Source organism: Anser brachyrhynchus (assembly GCF_964034855.1).
Source record: "Anser brachyrhynchus genome assembly, chromosome: 12".
NCBI classification, from domain to species: Eukaryota; Metazoa; Chordata; class Aves; order Anseriformes; family Anatidae; genus Anser; species Anser brachyrhynchus.
The window spans coordinates 12,145,939-12,164,001 of record NC_137707.1 but is presented as its reverse complement, the minus strand read 5'-3'; the positions used below and the strand labels follow the sequence as shown (position 1 = coordinate 12,164,001).

The window sequence follows — 18,063 nt, the reverse complement described above, 5'->3', positions numbered from 1 at the left end:
ACGCTGGGAGAGCGAGTCCTACGAGGGGCCGCGCTCCGCAGAGCCCAGCGGAGCGGGGACACGGTTCCCAGCGTGCATTGCGGCGGGAGGGAGGTGGGGCCTCGAGCGCGGGGCCTTTCGGGGCTTGTAGTTCGTTCGAATGCGGGAGGCGGCGGCGCGGGAGCGGGATGGACTCCGCTTCCCGTCGGGCGGCGCGGCCCCATTGTGGCCACGCTCACGCCCCATTGGCTGGCGCCGGGAGCCGGGCCTCGCTCCCCGCCCGGTGACACAAAGCGGATCCAAGATGGCGGAGGCGGGCGCGGGGAGCCTGCACGGGGGGGACGCGGCGGCGGCGCCGGGCCCGGCCGAGGAGCAGGAGCTGAGCCGGCGCCTCCGCCGCCTGTACCCCGCCGTCAACCAGGAGGAGACGCCGCTGCCGCGCTCCTGGAGCCCCAAGGACAAGTACAACTACATCGGCCTCTCGCAGGGCAACCTCCGCGTCCACTACAAAGGTGCCGGGGCTGGGGCGGAGGCGCCGGGGTGGGCCCGGAGGGAGCCCCCGGGCAGGGCCGGGCTGGGCCGGGCGGGGCCCCCCCGGGTCCGGCAGCCCCCGGGGAAGGGGCTCTCCGGCCGCGGGACGAGGCGCTGGGGCCGGGCTCCGGCCCCGGGGGGGTTCCCCGGGCCCGGGAGGCCCGTGCGGGTGCCTTATGTAACGCTGCGCAGCGCCGCCGGGCGTTGCGGGCGGCCCGTCCTCCGTAGGGCCCGGCCGGGGGCTCGGGGGGGCCCCGCACGCTGCCCCAGCGGGGCTGCCGGCCCGCGGCTTAACGCGAAACAGGCGCCTGTAGGGCTCGGGGCTCGCTGTGGGGCTTTGCTTTCTCGCTGCCGGGGGCCGTTGTCCCTAGCCTCCCCGCGGAGAGCCGGTCGTACCCTGTGCTGCCCGGTTAGTAAATACTGATGTCATTCCCCTCTTGCGTAACGGAGCTGTCTCCTAGCCGTGTGTGCCGGTCTCTAAGCTGAGCGTGTGGGGAGATGGAGAGGGAGCACCGCGCCTCGCTCAGCCTCTTCGGGGGGGAAGACAAAGGGAAGACTACAGCGCTGGCGGTGAGGGGGACGGAGGTGGTGGCAGTGCAGGATCGCACATCCCGCTTCTCTGAAAAGGGCGCTTTGAATGTGTGGAGAAACAGGTCCCTGCCAGGTTCAGCCAGCAGAGCTTTAGAACGAAACACGAGAGGGTTCGAGGCCCATAGGTACTGAAATCTTTGTTCTTTTCTAGGTCATGGTAAAAACCACAAAGATGCTGCCTCAGTCAGGGCCACGCATCCCATACCTGCAGCTTGTGGCATTTATTACTTTGAGGTGAAGATCGTCAGCAAAGGTAGAGATGGGTGAGTACCTGATTCCAGTCTGGTGGTTGGTGGCGTGTGTTTAACAGCCCTGCTGTGCTCAGACCTTCCTCTCCCGAAGGGCTGGAGGTCAGATGGCTGTTACGTGGGGTTAATAGGGAACACGTGGTAAGAATGCTCTGGAGGCAGAGGCACTTACAGAGCTTCTTAATGCGCAGTTTGATGTGGACAGTTATGCAAATAGAAGAAATTCTGGGTGCCTGGTACAACTTGAATTATAATCCTCCCTTCTCTTGTTAGCTAGGTCTGGTCGCTCAGGTACCTGGTAGTAAAAAGAAGTACTGAGGCATCACAGAGGTGGCCTGGGAGCCTAGCCCTAGGTCAGACAGATGGAATTCACGGCAGACAGCAGAATTGCACTTTTGCTAGTTTTCTTCTTTTGTGTGGGGGTGAACAATCTTTCTTGGAGACATTTCTGTTGAAATGTGGGTAGGCTTCAAATTTAGCATTCGTGTTGACAGGAGGGAATAAGGGCCGCTGATCACTGAGAATTGCTCTGCCCAAGCTCCTGATCGGGTGATGACACACAGTTGTTTTCATTAGGCTGTCTCATGGGAAGAAAAATTTAGAAATCAGGATCTAACTAATGAGTGCAGGGTTCATGTTTGGATCACAGCTCCTGATGGCTTAAAATTGAAGTAAAGAATAAGGGAGGGACCTGAAAATTAACGTTGGACTGTTACAGGGATGTTTGCATGGGGAAGAGAGGTTATAGAGCTACAAGAGTGCTGGAAGGAGAACGTCTGAGGCTGTTTTTAAATGTCCTGTATACATGATGAAGGAAAAGGTCTTGTGGAGGGTGGGGGGAAGGAATGAGGTGTGTACGCGTGTAAGCTGGAATCAGTGAAACTTGTATCATTTCTGGTGTAGGTCCTGAGTTTGGACTCGAGTTGGTTTCTCAGGATAGATTGCATCGTGACAGATCACAACTGTGGAGGCTTGGGAGACTGTGCTGGAACCAGAGTGCTAAATATAAGAATGTTTTTCCTGACCAAACATATATATATGTATTATGGTAATATTTAACACTGTAGACTGTTGCTGAGACTCTATTTGCCGTATCAGTCTATGCTATTTTGAATGGAAGAATTGCAAAAGCAGCAAATCCTATGTTAGAAGCAGCTGTACCTTACTAAGTGATACGTCAGCGACCTGACCTGGCAGTGAGTTCTGGATCTCATCCAGTCTTGTGGTCACTGTATTGGGCATTATTTTCACCCAAAATGTGGCTGGATCAGGGCGTCTCTTACGGAGTTCCTTTAAAAGCATATTCAGGATTTGGGGAAATGTGGGAATGCAGGAAAGGGGCATTTCTAACAGGGTTTGGGCTTCTGCTGGTAATGTAGATTAGTTTTTAATCATGGTAAAGGTATCAACGTGCTTTGTGTGCGTGTTTTTTTTTTTCCCTTGCTAAAGGCTGAATGTCACAGCTACAGCCATCCAGAAGGTAAAGCGGACCAGGAGAAGGTTTTGAGTGTAATTAATTAATCCAGGTCTGCAAGAATAACATTTGAACTGTGGCCTGTTTACAGGTCTTAGGGAAGGGCAGCAAACATTCCCACTAGAAGCCAAATTAGTCCTAATTTCTTACTGTTGCTGTCACCGTTGAATTGAGAAGTGACCTGTTTGTAAGGGGACTTGCAAAGGATCTTCAGTGGTGTTGCATTTGTTGCAATAATTGCAGTAATTACTAACTGTAAAAGGTTATCCGTACATCTGCGAATGTTGGGCTGAATGCTTTACGAATGCCGGGAGAAGACCTTCTCTATCCTTTCAGTTCACTGACTTTGTGTTGAACTGCTTGTCTGTTTTGAAACTGTGCACTTGATTAGTTTATGTAGCTGCTAAAATTAAAATTATCTACGGTGTGCATCATGACAGTTTTCCGAGGAAATCACTTTACGAAAGGTCACGGAGCAGCACTTACTCCTTGTTGCGTTCCAGGTCAACGTTACAGGGAGACGATGGAATTTGCTGCATGCTTCCCAAGATCAGAGTTTTGTCTTTTTTTTCGTGTAGTCTGTAATCCCAATGACTTCCAGGAACACTTTGGGCAATATGGAACCGCGTGTCTTAACATTACAGCGATATGAACATGAAATGTTGATAGCTATGGTCCGAAGTCAGTGCAGCGGTGAGCCATTGGAGAGCTTGACTTACGTCTCAGCCACTCTTATGCCTTGTTTTTCTTTTGCTGGTGGAGAGTGCTCCGATTTTTGTTATTGTGGTTTTGGGGATTTGTAATTGTGACCTTATAGCTGCTGCCTGTCCCTTAAAGCTTACTCTTGTGTGTCTCATTTTTAACCGTTTGAAGTCAGCCCATTGGGGCCCTGGGTGTTCTAATGCCAAACTGTGTCAGCAACATCTCTGCTCTTAGGAAGCTCTCCGGTGTTTATTACACCATGGTGGCTTCAGTTTAAAGGAATAAAAGGCCAGAAATCTAAAGAAGGGATTGGAGGGAATGAAAGGAAGTTTCCAAGTGGCGTAAGTGGCAAGGCCTGACCCTAGGAACTTCGTTGGAAGCCCCTGAGCAAGGGGTCTTTCTGAGCTCGTTTTCAGAACGAGCGTTTCAGGCGTAAAGTCTCTGCTTGGTATCTTGTCGTTTGTTTGTGCTGCTTGGAGCAGTGAGGTGAAGGTTACGTGGTGTTAGCCATTGCGTCTCTGTTGCTGGAGCTTGTGAAAGCTCTTCGCGTTTCGGTTTAAAATCTGAGCAATCAGGTTGCTAAACAGGACTCACTCAAATGCTTTGGTGGAACGAGTTTCAGAAAATGTGCTTTAAGGAGTTGCAATTGATTTTGCTTGGGGGCTTTTGCTCAGCAGCCCAAAGCTATCTTTCAGTGCTAATAAATCTGTTAGTCTAGCGCAGTGTGCCCTGCTTAGGTGCTGACAGTTTTTAATGCGCAACAGAAACTAAAGTTGCAGTTCAGAAACAGGAGAGAAGTGACATTTACTGGTGGTGTAAGGATCCTGAAGCTCAGCAGATGATTTTATTTTATTTTTTCCTGACGAGACGTTGCCTCTATAGGGTATGCTCTGGTATACCAAGGGCTCTTGAACTGACATCGGACCTGGGGAGTTCTGCATGGGTGGTGTCGCTGAGGTACAGAGTAAAGCGAGAAACTTCTCCCATCAGTTGTTTTCATGGGGCTACGGTGATTTAAGTCAAGTGTGCTGTGGTTCCTTCCTTCGTTTCCTCCCCACCTCATTGCATCCTTGCTGCAAAATAAAAGCCCCCCCAGCCCTGCTGTTTTTCAGGCAGATTACTTACCTGCTCGGTTTTGCAAACCCCAGTCCCTGCACAAGAGAAGAGGGAGGGACTGCGGCAGCACAGACACCGGTTGCTTCAGGCTGCCATAGCTCTGCAGTCGTAGCTGGCAAAAAAGGTGCTGCTTTTGCGTTGTCTTTCTCCCCTGCCCTTTAAGGCACCTGCTTTGTAAAGGTGGTTTTGTTAATGAAGCAAATGGAAGTGTTTACGACAACTTGCCCTTTACCATCTCTAGACTTTTCTGCCTCGGCACTGCTAAAATCTAGCTTAGTTTCCTGGCTGATCTTTCAAAGCAAATTAGCAGCATGCGAAAAGTCCGTTTGGTGCACTTAAACTTTTAAGATTTTTTAGCTTTTCTTAGCTTTGTGTTTTCCACTGCTCACGCTGAGATACAGCCACCATCTTTTGAGTTAAAGAAAGGTGGTTGAGACTCACCTTTAGCTGAACAATGGTCATTTCTCATCCTGTCGGTTTTTAGCCTTCACTGATGAGGCATCACCTTTATTTACTGTTCTCTTTCCTGGGAGAGGGGAAGCTGCCAGACTACCATTGAAAAAATTGTCCTGTCCTTCATGTAAAAAGCGAGATCCGCCAGTAGATCGGTCTGTGGTTTGTGATGCTGTTCGGGGAGATGGTTCTTATCCTCGGAGAGTAGAGCTGAGTTCAGCTTACACTCCCTGCGATTAGCCGCAGCCCTCTTCTCGCCTCCTTGTCTGCAGTGAGCACGCAGGGAGCGGTTCCACCAGGCTTTACGATGATACAGGCGAAGACCCTGGGGTTCTGCCCTGCCACTTGCCTTGTTTCCATGCCTTCCCTCATGCTCGCAATCTGTTACCCGGTTTTGTGGTGAGCTGGTTCAAGGAGATAGCTGGTTGAAAACTGGCCACGTCAAAATAATTACAATGATTTAGCCTGTTGACATCAGTGTCAGAAATTGCCCTTTTTTTTTTTTTTTTTTTTTCCTCAAAAAGGACTGCTCTTCAGGGTTCTGCTCTCAGACGCAGGTTGTAGGAGAGTCAATAAGGGGGTGGGCTGAGCTGGGGGAGGGAAGGGAAGGATTGCAACCCTCGTGTAGTTCAATTCAACCTCTCTCTGGACGGTTTTCTCTTAAGGCTTGCTGGGGATTTAATTTCCTGAGCCGTTGTGTTTGTTGCTCAAGTGCTGTCGATTGGATGACCAGGACAAGAGGCAACGGCCACAAGGTGCGGCAAGCTAAATGCCAGCTGGGCAGGAGAGAATTTTCCCTGTGAAAACGGTTCAGCGCTGGGATGTGGTGCATCCGGAGAGGCTGTGGCATCTCCATCTTCGTGTCTGCCCGGGCAGACCCCGGGCCGCTGGATGCGCTGAGTTTCCTGTGCTCACGGCGGGAGGATGAAGGAGGAGGGTCCCACGGTCCCTTCTGCTCCAGACCTCTCGGTGGCTCCGCGATGGCTTGTTTCCAGCATTCCTCGGCTGAACAGCCTGGCAGAAACGGACGTGACCCGTATGTTCCTGAGCTGCCGCAAATAACTCGTGCTTTTGTCACGGTGGTGTTTATAACAGTTCAACCTCAGCTGTATTTGAAGCGCTGGACTTTCACGCTCCCTCTGTGTGCGGTGTGTCTGTGTGCTGCTGGTTCACCAGCGCACCTCGCGGCCTCTTTCCCCATTAGGTGATCCCAGGAACGGTGTCTGTAAGACTCATCAGGGTAGGGCAGCCAGCCCGTCGCTTGGAGCCTTTTGTGACTCAGAAGGACAGTTCGGCTTTGTTTTCCTCTTTATTAGGGGCAAGGTGAATTGTCTCCTGGGCGGCCGTGCTTGTTCCTGACTGTTTCTTTTTTGTGACCTGTTTCGGCTCCCCGCTGTGGGGTGGGCTCCCCGGAGGCGGATTCTGAGTGTGCGCAGGTTCCTGGCCACAGTTGCCTGTCCTGCAGCCTTTCCTCTGCTTCTGAGCTTGCGGGTTGCCTTTGCAGTGGCGCTCTGCTATTGACGGCTGTCTGTTCCTGGCCATTGTCTGGTTTGGGACAGCAGCTTGGTTGCGGGTGCCTTGGTGTGCTGGAGCTCTGCGATGAGTCTCATCTCGCTGGGGCTCTTTTGTGAGCTGGCTTCAGGAAGGCTGCTGAAAGACCTGCTCTAGCTTTTCCTGCTGCCATGATTTCTCCTTTGATTTCCCCTTTTCTTCCTGCCAGCACTAAGGACTGTGCAACGAGTTGGATGGGGTTAACCGTCTTTTTGCTGGGTTGGTTTTCAGCTGGATCAGTTCCTTGGGGCAGCGCTTCCTTTAAACGGGGGAGAGGAGGCCCAGAAGGGGGGCAGAAGAGGGAGGGTGGGAGGACGTGGGCAGCAGCGAGCGTCGGGATCTCTCTTCCAGCCCCACCTCGAGCTGCGTTACACAGCTGCTTTAAGCTGTGCGGAGATGCTGGCCAGTGCTAGCTTCCACCTCGGGCATTTTTCTTTAGAGAGGGAGGACAGAGTACTTGGAGGAGAGAGGCGCAAGAGCTAATCTAGCTTAGGCCATAACAGTTTATTTAAAATCTTTCTTTAGCTTTCTTACACAAGTGTGCTGTGTCCCAGCCTTAAAAATAGCTTAGCTTCGCCCTGACTGAGAAAGAAAAATAAAGGTCACATGTTTGGGTCGTTCAGCAGTCTTTACATGAGTAACAAGTAATCTGCCCATCTTCCTTGCTTACGTTTCTCCCTGCCAACTTTCCATTTCTCTTCAGCGTATGGTGAGTGTGATTGCTCTCTGAAAAGCCTTACGCTAGTGTGCTCTAATGGTTTCCAGATGCTGATAGAGGTCTGTCCACGTCGCGCCCTGACGTCAGGGCCTCTGATGGCGTGGTTGTCTTTGTTCATCCCTCAGCTGGCTGCACCGCGGCCACCTCCCAACGCAACGCGGCTGCACGTGGCTGTAGCGAGGGCTGAGGAATATTCTGTAGCAGCCGAGGGTTTCTGGTGTCTGCACATGCTGAGTGTTCCCTTCTTTATATCTGATAAGCTTGTAAATAATTGATTGCCTCCTCTTTTTTATTTTCCACCCTCGTTTCCAAGAATCCAAAAGTGGCACCAAGAGAGGGGGTGGTTCTGTTTGCAGGTATGTCTGCTTGTTTAAACTTACCCTGTTCTTCAGATATTCATTTAAAGAAACCAACACATAAATAAATACCCCCAACTAGATTCAGTAAACAGTTCTCACCTTGTTCACGTTTGCAAACAGTCTCGTCCAAGCACGTCTTGCTTGCTCAGCTACTGACTGGCTGAGCAGTGTTCTGCTAAACCTTCGGTGCTCTGAAGTGTGGAGACTTTCATTTTCTTTGGAGGTTTTGCATCGATTCATGATATCTCATATCACCTCTCCGTTTATGTCGCTCTGCTAAACTCTTGTAGAAGGGAGTAGTATTGAGAGCAGCTTCTCAGATGCAAAGCAAGTTGTGAGATTGAAGTATCCGCTTTGCAGTTGATAACTTTCCATTGCATTAAAAAACAACAACGATGAAGTAGAAACTGAAACGTGGTGCTTTATAGAAGTGTCATGGGCTTTACCATTGTAATGGTAAAATACCAATTCCTCATTAAAACAGCTTAGGAAGTAAGGAAACAAAGTGGAAGTAGTGATGGTGATACGTGACTTTTTCACTTGTGATGTGCGTGTTTAGGTCTGAAGTCTCAGATATTTTTTATATTTCATGCTGTGATAACTCCTTTCTGTTGATTTTTTTTGTGTGTGTGTGTGTCCAACTACAGTTGTGGAATTTTGCGCAGTAAAGAAGAAGAGTTTGAGGAAAAGTTTTTCTTTTTTTCTTCCTTCCCTCTCGCTCTCTGCTGTTTCTGAATATCTGTTGTAAAAAAGGTAGAAATATGGCAAAAGTGAATTGTAACAAAATAAACTGGATATCTTTAGAATATGTGTAAAACATTATGCTTCAATTTTTCAGTATATGTTTACACCTAATAAATCAAATTATAGAATAATGGGAACTGGTTGTTCAAATGTTGTAGGATTAAGCATCTAGGCAATTCTCTGTTTAATAATTAAATTGTACAAGTTGCTTAACTTTAATAGAGGGGAGTTTTTTTTTTCCCCACCATTTATGAAGCTATCAGGTGATGAACCAGTAAAGAATTTATCATCTTCTGTGAAGCCTGACTGTTTCTTCAGCTCTGTTACTGGCTCTGTAAAGTAGGTTTCTGTTAACGACATTATAGTGACTACTGCCAAATTAATTTTCCTAATTGCTTTTCTTGCAGTGGGCTTTACAGTCTACTTGTGGTGTAAGACTAGGTCTCAGTTTGCATGCTATAGTTGCAGTGCTAGAGATAAATCTTTCTTTTTGTTTTATGGGTTCTTAGTATCTATAAAGATCTGTGAATTCAGTGTGTGTTGCTCTCCTGGTGCTCTGCCTAACCTTCTGGTTTTTGTTTGTTTTTTTCCCCCCACTGTTTCAAGGAGTAAGTATTCTTATTTTATAAGTACATATGTCAAAACTTGGTGGGTTACTTTTTATGTAATATGTTTTCCACATAACTAAAATACAGTCCTTAAGTAAATGTTACAGACTTGTCTTTTTTTGGAATTTTGTGAAAACTTGTGTTAGCAAGTAAATATGCCTTTCGTAAGAATTGCTACTGTCCCTTTTCTGATCGAAGCCTAAGACAGATAAAATCAGTGTATGAGGATGACGGAATACCTCTAAGAAAAGCATCTACTTGGCAGCAGAATGTGTTCTGATTTGGTTATTACTTTCACATTGTTCCCGCTGTCTTAGTGGAGAATACAGGAATTCAAACTGCTCTTTGAAGCTGACTTTCTGTTACGATGGACTGAAATGCAAGATGAGTTTCCACCATGGAAGTTGTAGCCTTTCTGTGGCTTGCCCTGTTTTGGATGCCTTTCTGTTAGGTATTTGTGGTATCTCTAGTGCCTGTCTCTACCGTTTTCTAGACTTTGTTCATGCCAGGAAAAAGTGGGTCTGTTGCTTAGACTGGCAGTCAAACACTCGTAAGTCCATTTAGTCATGGAAACGTGTTTAACTTCTCTAATATGTTGGATAAAAATTGTCAGCAACACTGAGCAGTGTGTTTGGAAGTGAGCTTTGTTAATCAGCAGGGCAAACTGAACAAAAATCTTACTTATTCAATTGGGTGTAACCAGAATAAATAATCAGAGAGTTATCAGAAATGCTTTGTACTGCTCCCAGACCAAATGCAGCACTTGCCATTGATGTGGCTTATGTGAACTTTGTTGAATAGCAGCTGTTTTAGGGAACAAGTCAGCTGTCCAGAGTGGAAGTCTAAAGTTGGAAAACTAATTTGGTGGGACACCTTAGCTTCAGATGCAGTTGGTTTCAGCCACTGTATGTTGCAGGATTTGGGGTCCTTTTGGGTGTGACAGTGCTTGTGCTGGCAAGTGGAGGTTATTCTGGGCAGATCCTAACAGTGGTTTCAGCCTGGGAAGGTTTGTATTATGCCTTTTCCTTCTCAAATGAAGCTCAAGTCAAGTCTTCATCTCTGGTCTTTTTTTTCTGTCTTTGAGTATTCCTGCGTACATTGCTAATCTACATCATCCCCTTCCTGATGGTAACTCACAGAAAAGGGGTAAGTTCGACCTTTCCTACAGCTAACATACCAGTTGAACATGATACTGAAATTGGAAGGGAGCTCACAATCTGATACTTTTGGTGTAGTTAAAAAAAATAAATTATTTTCCTCTCTCTGTAGCTCTGTCAGTGCTTACTCATAAATGGACTAAGATGATATGTTACTGGATTACTGACTCGCATTTTGTTCTGTTCACTCACCTTCTCTTCAATGTAGATTGGATTTTACAGCTTCTCTGCCTTTCAGAGGGTGATGTGCCCAGTGGACTCTTCCAGCCTCAGGATACTTGTGGCCGTTTTTAATGAGCTCCTAAGAATTTTATTTTCTTGATTCTGCCTACTTCTTTTCAGCCTTGCATTATTTGTGTTTACTGACCTCTGCTTGGGGAATTGGGATTCTTTCTGGAGCCAGTCAGGGCTATTTCTGAAGCGCTGCCACAGAGCTGTACAATATCCACAAATAAAACCAGAGCCGCTTCCACTTTCAAGATTCATTATGGTGTAGTTCCAAAATATTTATTGTTAGACCATAGAGTTGGAATCCAATATTTTTGTACCGTAGGTAGGTTTTTTTTTTTTTTAACAGATTCAACTTGTTTGTCATTGCCTTAGAATAACATGCTTCTTAGCCCCATCACAACTGGGACAATGTGAAGTTTCAGATGGAAATCGGTACGGGTTATCATTTCTTTCCACTATTCAAATCTCTTGTGAATTCAGAGCCCACCTCGGACGAAAAGAACGGCAGTTCAAAACTTTGCACAAGAAACTGTGAAAGTCTCTGAAATGCCATCAGTGTGGTGAGGTGTTATTCATCTCTAATTTAGTGATTTAACTTGATTATTTTAGGCTTAACTGCATGTGTGCTGAAAGAGTGGGCTACAGGAGAGTTGGGCAGGATTCCTACCAGATAGTTGTGGTTATTATTTATGAAAGAATAGAAGCGATTGCAGGATGCAGTAAACCCTTGAATCATACTCATCTCTGAATGAGAGAAACATCCCTTGTTTAACCTGTGGCTCAGCTGGGTTGCTTGCTCCTGGGTGATTCACGTAATAAAACACCAGTCCCAGGAATTTCTGCCACGTGACAGCAATATTGTTACTTTGCTAACTGACTGGGGAACTACCACCTTGCTAAAAGTCATGGCCGACAAAACAATTCAGGTAATGTCTGGTTTTGACTCACCTGAAATTTGGGCTTTGGTGTACCTCAGCACCTGTACTAAAGCACGCTCTAAGGAGAGACTGCCGTGTCAGTGCACTGTTGGCACAATAAACAGGTTCTAGGCCCCTAATTTTCCACCTTTGTCTCCCCACTTTCAGGTGGTGTAAATCTCATTTGCCTTGTAGGTAGGCTTCACAGGCACCTGGAAGAGGAGTGACCAGGATGTTTCACCATCCTGACTTGGTACCATTCAAGAGGTTAGGAAATAAATAGAGGAAGCGTGGTATCTTTCTCTTCAGGGAAGAGTCAGAACTAGCATTTGAGATGAGTAGTGTTTTCATGTTTCTTGGAGAGAGTCTTGCTGCTTTCTGAGGAAAGAAACCCCTCCTTCTCTGTATGAAGTATACTGCCTAGTCCAGTTACAGCCACGCACTAATTGCTTTCTTCCTCCTTTTGACTCACCCTTACTTATTTTGCACGTAGGAATGCCTCCTAAGTGCTGGGTGCTTTCCAAGCATTCAAGGGAGATGTTCTTTGCTTCTGGGATTCTTAAAACTGAAAAATGTCGAGTAGGGATATGCATGAATTCTGCTGCTGTTGCTGTGTTCGTCCTCCTTCTAACTACCTAGTGAGTTCTCCATTCCTGCATTTGAGAAGCCGAACAGATTGAAGTGCTGGAATTTCAGCATTAGTTACTTGCTGTCAAAGAACAGGTCTGTTCTTAGCTCTTTTGCTGGGCTCATAAGCATTTTTGTGGGTTGCCTGCACAAAGCAGCTTTAGACTAGCCAAAAAAACTTTTCTTATATTGGCCGTTTGGCAGGTTGTCTCAGTATCAGGCTTATTCTAGAGAAACATCTTTTGGCTCAAGGAATTGCTTGTTATAGGATCATAGAATGGTTTGGGTTGGAAGGGATCTTAAAGACCATCCATTTCCATCCCCCCTGCCATAGGCAGGGATGCCACCCACTAGATCAGGTTGCTCAGGGCCTCATCCAGCCTGGCCTTGAACATCTCCAGGGATGGGGCATCCACAGCTTCTCTGGGCAACCTGTGCCAGTGCATCACCACCCTCTGAGTGAAGAATTTCCTCCTAACCTCTAATCAAAATCTCCCCTCTTTTAGTTTTAAACCATTCACCCTTGTCCTATCACTTTCTGCCCAAGCAAAAAGTTGCTTTCCATCTTTTTTTATAAGCCCCTTTGAAGTATTGAAAGGCCGCAATGAGGTCCCCCCAGAGCCTTCTCTTCTTCAGGCTGAACATCCCCACCTCTCTCAGCCTTTCCCCATAGGAGAGCTGCTCCAGCCCTCTGGTCATCTTTGTGGTCCTCCTCTGGAACCTCTCTAACAGATCCACCTCCTTCTTGTGCTGGGGCCTCACAAGGGCAGAGCAGAGGGGGACACTCACCTCCCTCCCCTGCTGCCCACTCCTGTTGATGCAGCCCAGGATGCAGTTGGCCTTCTGGGCTGCAAGCACACACGGCTGGCTCACATCGAGCTTTTCGTCCACCAGAACCCCCAAGTCCTTCTCTGCAGGGCTGCTCTCAATGAGTTCTTCTCTTGGTCCGTCCTCGTGTCTCAGATTGCCGTGAGCCAGGTGCAGCACCTTGCACTTGGACTTGTTGAACCTCATGAGGTTCACGTGGGCCCAATTCTCAAGCTTGTCCAGGTCCCTTTGGATGGCATCCCTTCCTTCTGTTGTATCAACTGCACCACTCAGCTTGGTGTCATCTGCAAACTTGCTGAGGGTGCACTCGATCCCACAGTCTATGTCCTTGGTAAAGCATATTTAATTAAACAGGTATTAAACAGTACCAGTCCCAGGACAGACCCCTGAGGGACACCACTCGTCACCGGCCTCTGCTTGGACATAGAACCATTGACCACCACTCTCTGGGTGTGGCCTTCAAGCCAACTCCCTACCCACTAAATGGTCCACCCATCAAATCCATCTCTATTTTTTTTTTCTGCTTCTGGGGACTGTTTTCCTCTGGCTTCTTGAGAAGCCAAATATATGGGACTGTGAGATCTTTAAGACAGGCTTGTTGTCTTCAAGATGGTATTGAGAATTGAGATTCTGCTCTTGCTATCTCTACCTTGGATGAGTATTTCAAAAGACAGTAGTGGGAAAGGGAAAATGCATTCCTATCAATGTATGCATACCTTAAAAATAAAGATTAAAAATATCTAATGCTTGCTCAATCCAAACTGCAACTGGTTACAAAGACCATATCTTTTGAGGACCTCTGGCAGTGAACGTCACAGCAAGCAAAGTCCTTGCACCTCAGCCATATTCCAAGTGTAGCTTGGCAGGGTCTGTATTTCTCAGCTCACTCTGATTGCCTTTTATCTGATGTGTCAGATGAGCAGGGTGGGTGGTGTGACTGGAAGGAGGTGCGATGCCGTATGCAGCCTGGATCTGTGCTTTCTTGGGGGATGCCTCTTGAGTGCGAAGCTGTAGAAGAGGTTGTCACCTCCTTACCATCTTGAGGCCCACATGTCAGGCACTGTTGCTCACTGAATCTGCGCTTCACTTGGCTGGTGCTATCCAGCATGTGAAATTCTGGAGTGAGGAAGAGCGGTCCTGCTACAGGTAAGAGAAGTTTAAGTGGCAGATCCTGATTCTGCCTAAGCCTTCTCCATCTTCTGCCCACTAGCTGGTGTGGATGCCAGGACAAGCAGAAGCAGACAGGTAGGCTGCTGTGTGTGCGGCAGGCATGGGGGGGTGCAGGTTCTGTGATGGGGATGCAAAGCAGGGTTACGCAGTGAAGGCAGTTCACTTCTGGCCTAGGGAAATAGAGGCTTGAAGCAGGAGGTATGGAATAGAGTGGTTCTGTTGGAAGGGGCCTTTGCAGATGATCGACTCCAGCTGCCTGACCACTTCAGGGCTAAGCAGAAGTTAAAGCGTATTAATAAGGGCGTTATCCAAATGCCTCTTGAACGCTGACAGGCGTGGGGCAGGACTTAGGGTAGGGGTTATTAAACTGGGATTTAGATCTGGGTAAATTACAGCCATTTGAATGTTTTTGCAATCTGTCCTTAGGGATCTAGAAACGAGCATCCTGTGCGTTGAAGTTTTCAGTGTTATCATAACATGTCTGTACCTGACTAGTAGCAACCAGATAAATTGTCACTTCCTGTGTAGCTATTCCTGTGTGAATTGATGAGGCAGTAGTCACAGAAGTGGTGCTGAAATGCTGTTATGGTGGGTCAGTATGCTAACTTGGCCTTATATTGATGGAGTAAATGAAAATATGTTCTTGGTCTTTTGCCTGTTCGGATGTTTATCCATATCGTACAGGTTCAGCGTGCTTATGTTGAATTGTGAGAGGCCACCTTTGTGTTACAAAAACTTTTGCAGCTAGAACTTCTGTTACTGTGTTTGTTTAAGCCTTTATGTGCCTTTTCTGGTGCTGCATGATTTGAGGTAAATCTCAGTGCATCATTTTATGGTGCCTAGGGGGTTGCAGCTGTGGATGCTGCATGTATCAGGAGGAGTCCTCCAGTGATGCCCGGCCACTGGCCATTGATCGCATGTCAGATGAAGGCTTGTCATTGTGGTCTGTTTGTGCAGTGGGACACAGATGGCCAGTTTGCATCCAGAGAGTGCGTCCAGTTGGCTGAAAAATTAACTTTTGGTCTGTCAGACTTAACGATGTAGAGCAAAACTCCGGGTTTAGGGAAATACTCAAGCTACTCATTATTATGATGTATCAGCCCATGATAACCCAAAGTCTACATGTCAGAAAGTTAAAACCTTTTCATTTAAATCATTTTAGAAAATTAATGAAAATTATATGGTATGATCACTGCTAAAATTCTTAATTGAATCAGCTGATGCCATAACGGTGGAGTGTGTGGCTCATCCAGCCTATTTGAATTTTAAAAAGCAGCTCGGATCCACTGGGCAGGGCTGAGGTGCAGCAGAATTTGTAAAGAATTTGGTGCTATGGTAACTGCCTAGGTTGCTGATAAGGGGAGACAAAACTGTTCTTCTGATTGAATCACAGGCATGTGTCTGCGTTTATTTTTGTCTGTCTTTCTGCTCTATTTGGAATTGATCTGCTGATTAAGTATTGCAGCATTTTTGATGCTTCTCACTGGTGTGTGGGGGAGTTCCAGGTATTGAGTGTTCACCACTGACAAGATGGTTTTAGGATCTCTCTTTTTGCCTGGCTTTTTTGCTATAGCTAAGGTAGATTTCTCATTTGGGATCAACAATAGATTTAAATGTATCATTCCCCCCAAACTTCCCGTAAAGTATTTTTTCCTGTTTGAAAGTCAGTGCTGTTGTTTCCTTACATTTTGCCTTTACCACTGTATCAGTGCTTCACCAGCTGTGCATCCCCTTCTAAGAGACTCTTTTGGACCCTCAAAAAGGGACTGCAGTTGATGAATATCCCCTATGGAGTCTGTCCACGCCTGAAACCTCCAAAACTGGTGATGATGTAGAAGGACATCTCCTCTATGGAGATTTATGTTGTTATTTATGTTATACAGAATGCTATAATACTGAATGCCATGAATTACAAAAAAAAAAACAAAGGACCAGCAGAGCCATGCTGTATATGATACTGAAACTAAAGAAATGACACCATCACATCGCAAAGCTGCATTAGAAGAGACACGGTGAGCAGTTTTATGGTGTTTCACCTTCAGCTCAGCCAAATAAATCAGGACGTAAGGCACATTTTGTATACCAAGAGGCATGCCCTGCCATTGAACAGAATTTGGAAGCCACCCACAAATTCAAGAAATCTTGGGCTTGCTGATGTGAGCAGGTGAAGACAGGGAGAATTGTTCTGCTGACGTAACCAAGCTGTCTGCTCCTCAACAGGTTTTTGCTAAGTGTTTCCAGGCCTGCCAGAGGCAGGGCTGAGCACTCTGTTATTAATGGTCCAGGCTTAGGTGGTGCCTTTACTGTGTGTTCAAACAGTTTGGGACCTTGAACTCTGAATCACAGCTCATCTGAGGCTTGAACAATTGGCAAAGGTGGCACTTCGCACTGCTCTCTGAAGCAACATAAAGCCGGAATGTAATTTTAGCTGTGGACTATGGTCCTCACTTCTAGCACACAGTCGAAGATATCAAAACAGCAAAACCCACTATGCAGCAAGGAAAATGTGGTAGTAGCACAGATTTCCAGACTCAGCAGGAGCAAGAAAATTGAAATGCTAACAAACATGCTGTCTTATCTGCCAATGCTCTAAGAAGGTGGGCGAGGAAAAGCTAGAGAGCACCTTGCAGATATAAGGAGAAATCTTCCATATTGTGCCTGGCAGGCTGTAAACACATCTTTAAAATTTATTTATTTTTCTCTGTATAGATCATGTGTATGTCACGTAGGGGTGTGAGACTAAATTTTTAGATGCTATAAATGACTGATTCAAAGAGGTTAGTCAGGGAACTCATGGGAGAGGATGTAACTTCTGACTCATGCTCTAAGCAGTGCAGAATTTTTTATTTTTTTAAACTGTTTATAAATTCCTCTGCAGCATTGACCATAAATACTCATGGTTAGTGTCCTTTGAGAAGTACTGTAAAAAGGCCCCCAAACCCTAACACATCAGAGTTCCTCCGAAGAAAAAATACACAGCCAAAAAATGCTGTATAAATTAAGGAAGCTTGTTTAAGAAAAGTTAATAAAAAGATGGAATCAGAAAAGTAAAATGCTTTCAGATGGTATAGAGACTGTTTAAGTAGTCATTATACTGGAGGATGGGTATGGACTGTTGGAGAGATTCAAAATGACATGACAGCTGGCATAATCAGACACGAGGGTGAGAGAGGATAGGGATACACCCTCCAAAATTTGAAGTTCTGTTAGATGAGAAAAACGGAAAGGACAAACTTTAAGTGTAAAAACACAGTAAGGCTTGATGGATGTCTGACTCAGGGTCTGAAATATTAAATAATGTTTTTCCTTCCCAAAACATCAGATACAGGAAGCAAGCCAGAGAGCCTGTAAGACCAATAGATGATTCAGGAGAGTTTTTTATGAGGGGTTCTGAGAAGGTAGGGTCATGACAGAAAACCAAATTGTTTTGCAGATGTGTTCATTGTGGAGGAATGTTTAGAGGCTTCCAAATGCCATTCTTCGCTTTTAAAGGATTATCTGGCCCTGGTCGAAGAGTTGATATAACTGCAGCGTTATTTGTCAATAAAAGACAGGAAGAAGTCAGTAGCGGTTATCTGGTCTTCATTCGAGAGTTCTAAAGAATGAAATAGCTAAGCCATTAACCGCGGAGCCTGATGTTTAAAAAGACTTGATGCCAGAGGAGCAAGAAATCTGTACTTTTTTATAGGGATCCTGAGGAATGACATCGCATAGTGCTTTCTCTTAAAGTCTCTTCTATCCTTGAGATCAGAGCAGATCCTTCCTCGTTGCTTTTCTTCAAGTGAGCACCAGGTTCAGTCAGCCAAAGAGCTAAAGGGCCTGTGGCAATGTGCCAGGCAGGAGTCATTGTGGTATTTTTTGTTTGTGAGTTCAGCGTTGTTTCGTAGATTCTTCAGGAACCAGTTTTTCCTGGGTGATCCATTCCCTTTGATGACTAGGGAGGAAGCTAGGGTCAGTTGGTGTAATCAGACCAGGACTTGGCTTGCGGTGTACATGCGTGCCACAAAGTTCTGTCGTGTCTCAGCTTACTTGATATCTTGCGTTATGCTCTTCTAGCCA

The 18,063-nt window shown here is 46.5% G+C and overlaps 1 protein-coding gene across 5 annotated transcripts in view; it reads left to right on the top strand.

The window, feature by feature from the left end:
* RANBP10 (RAN binding protein 10) overlaps nucleotides 1–18,063 on the top strand; it is a 77,483-nt gene that overhangs the window by 1,427 nt on the left and 57,993 nt on the right. The window contains exons 1-2 of one of the 5 annotated variants that reach the window (XM_080552567.1): nucleotides 43–491; nucleotides 1,253–1,364. In XM_080552567.1, the coding sequence (XP_080408693.1) occupies nucleotides 140–491; nucleotides 1,253–1,364 (464 nt within the window). In that variant the 5' untranslated portion in view covers nucleotides 43–139. Of the gene's footprint in view, nucleotides 1–42; nucleotides 492–1,252; nucleotides 1,365–18,063 lie in introns of those variants that run through there. The other 4 variants (XM_080552566.1, XM_080552569.1, XM_080552568.1 and 1 more) reach the window with 4 other exon arrangements.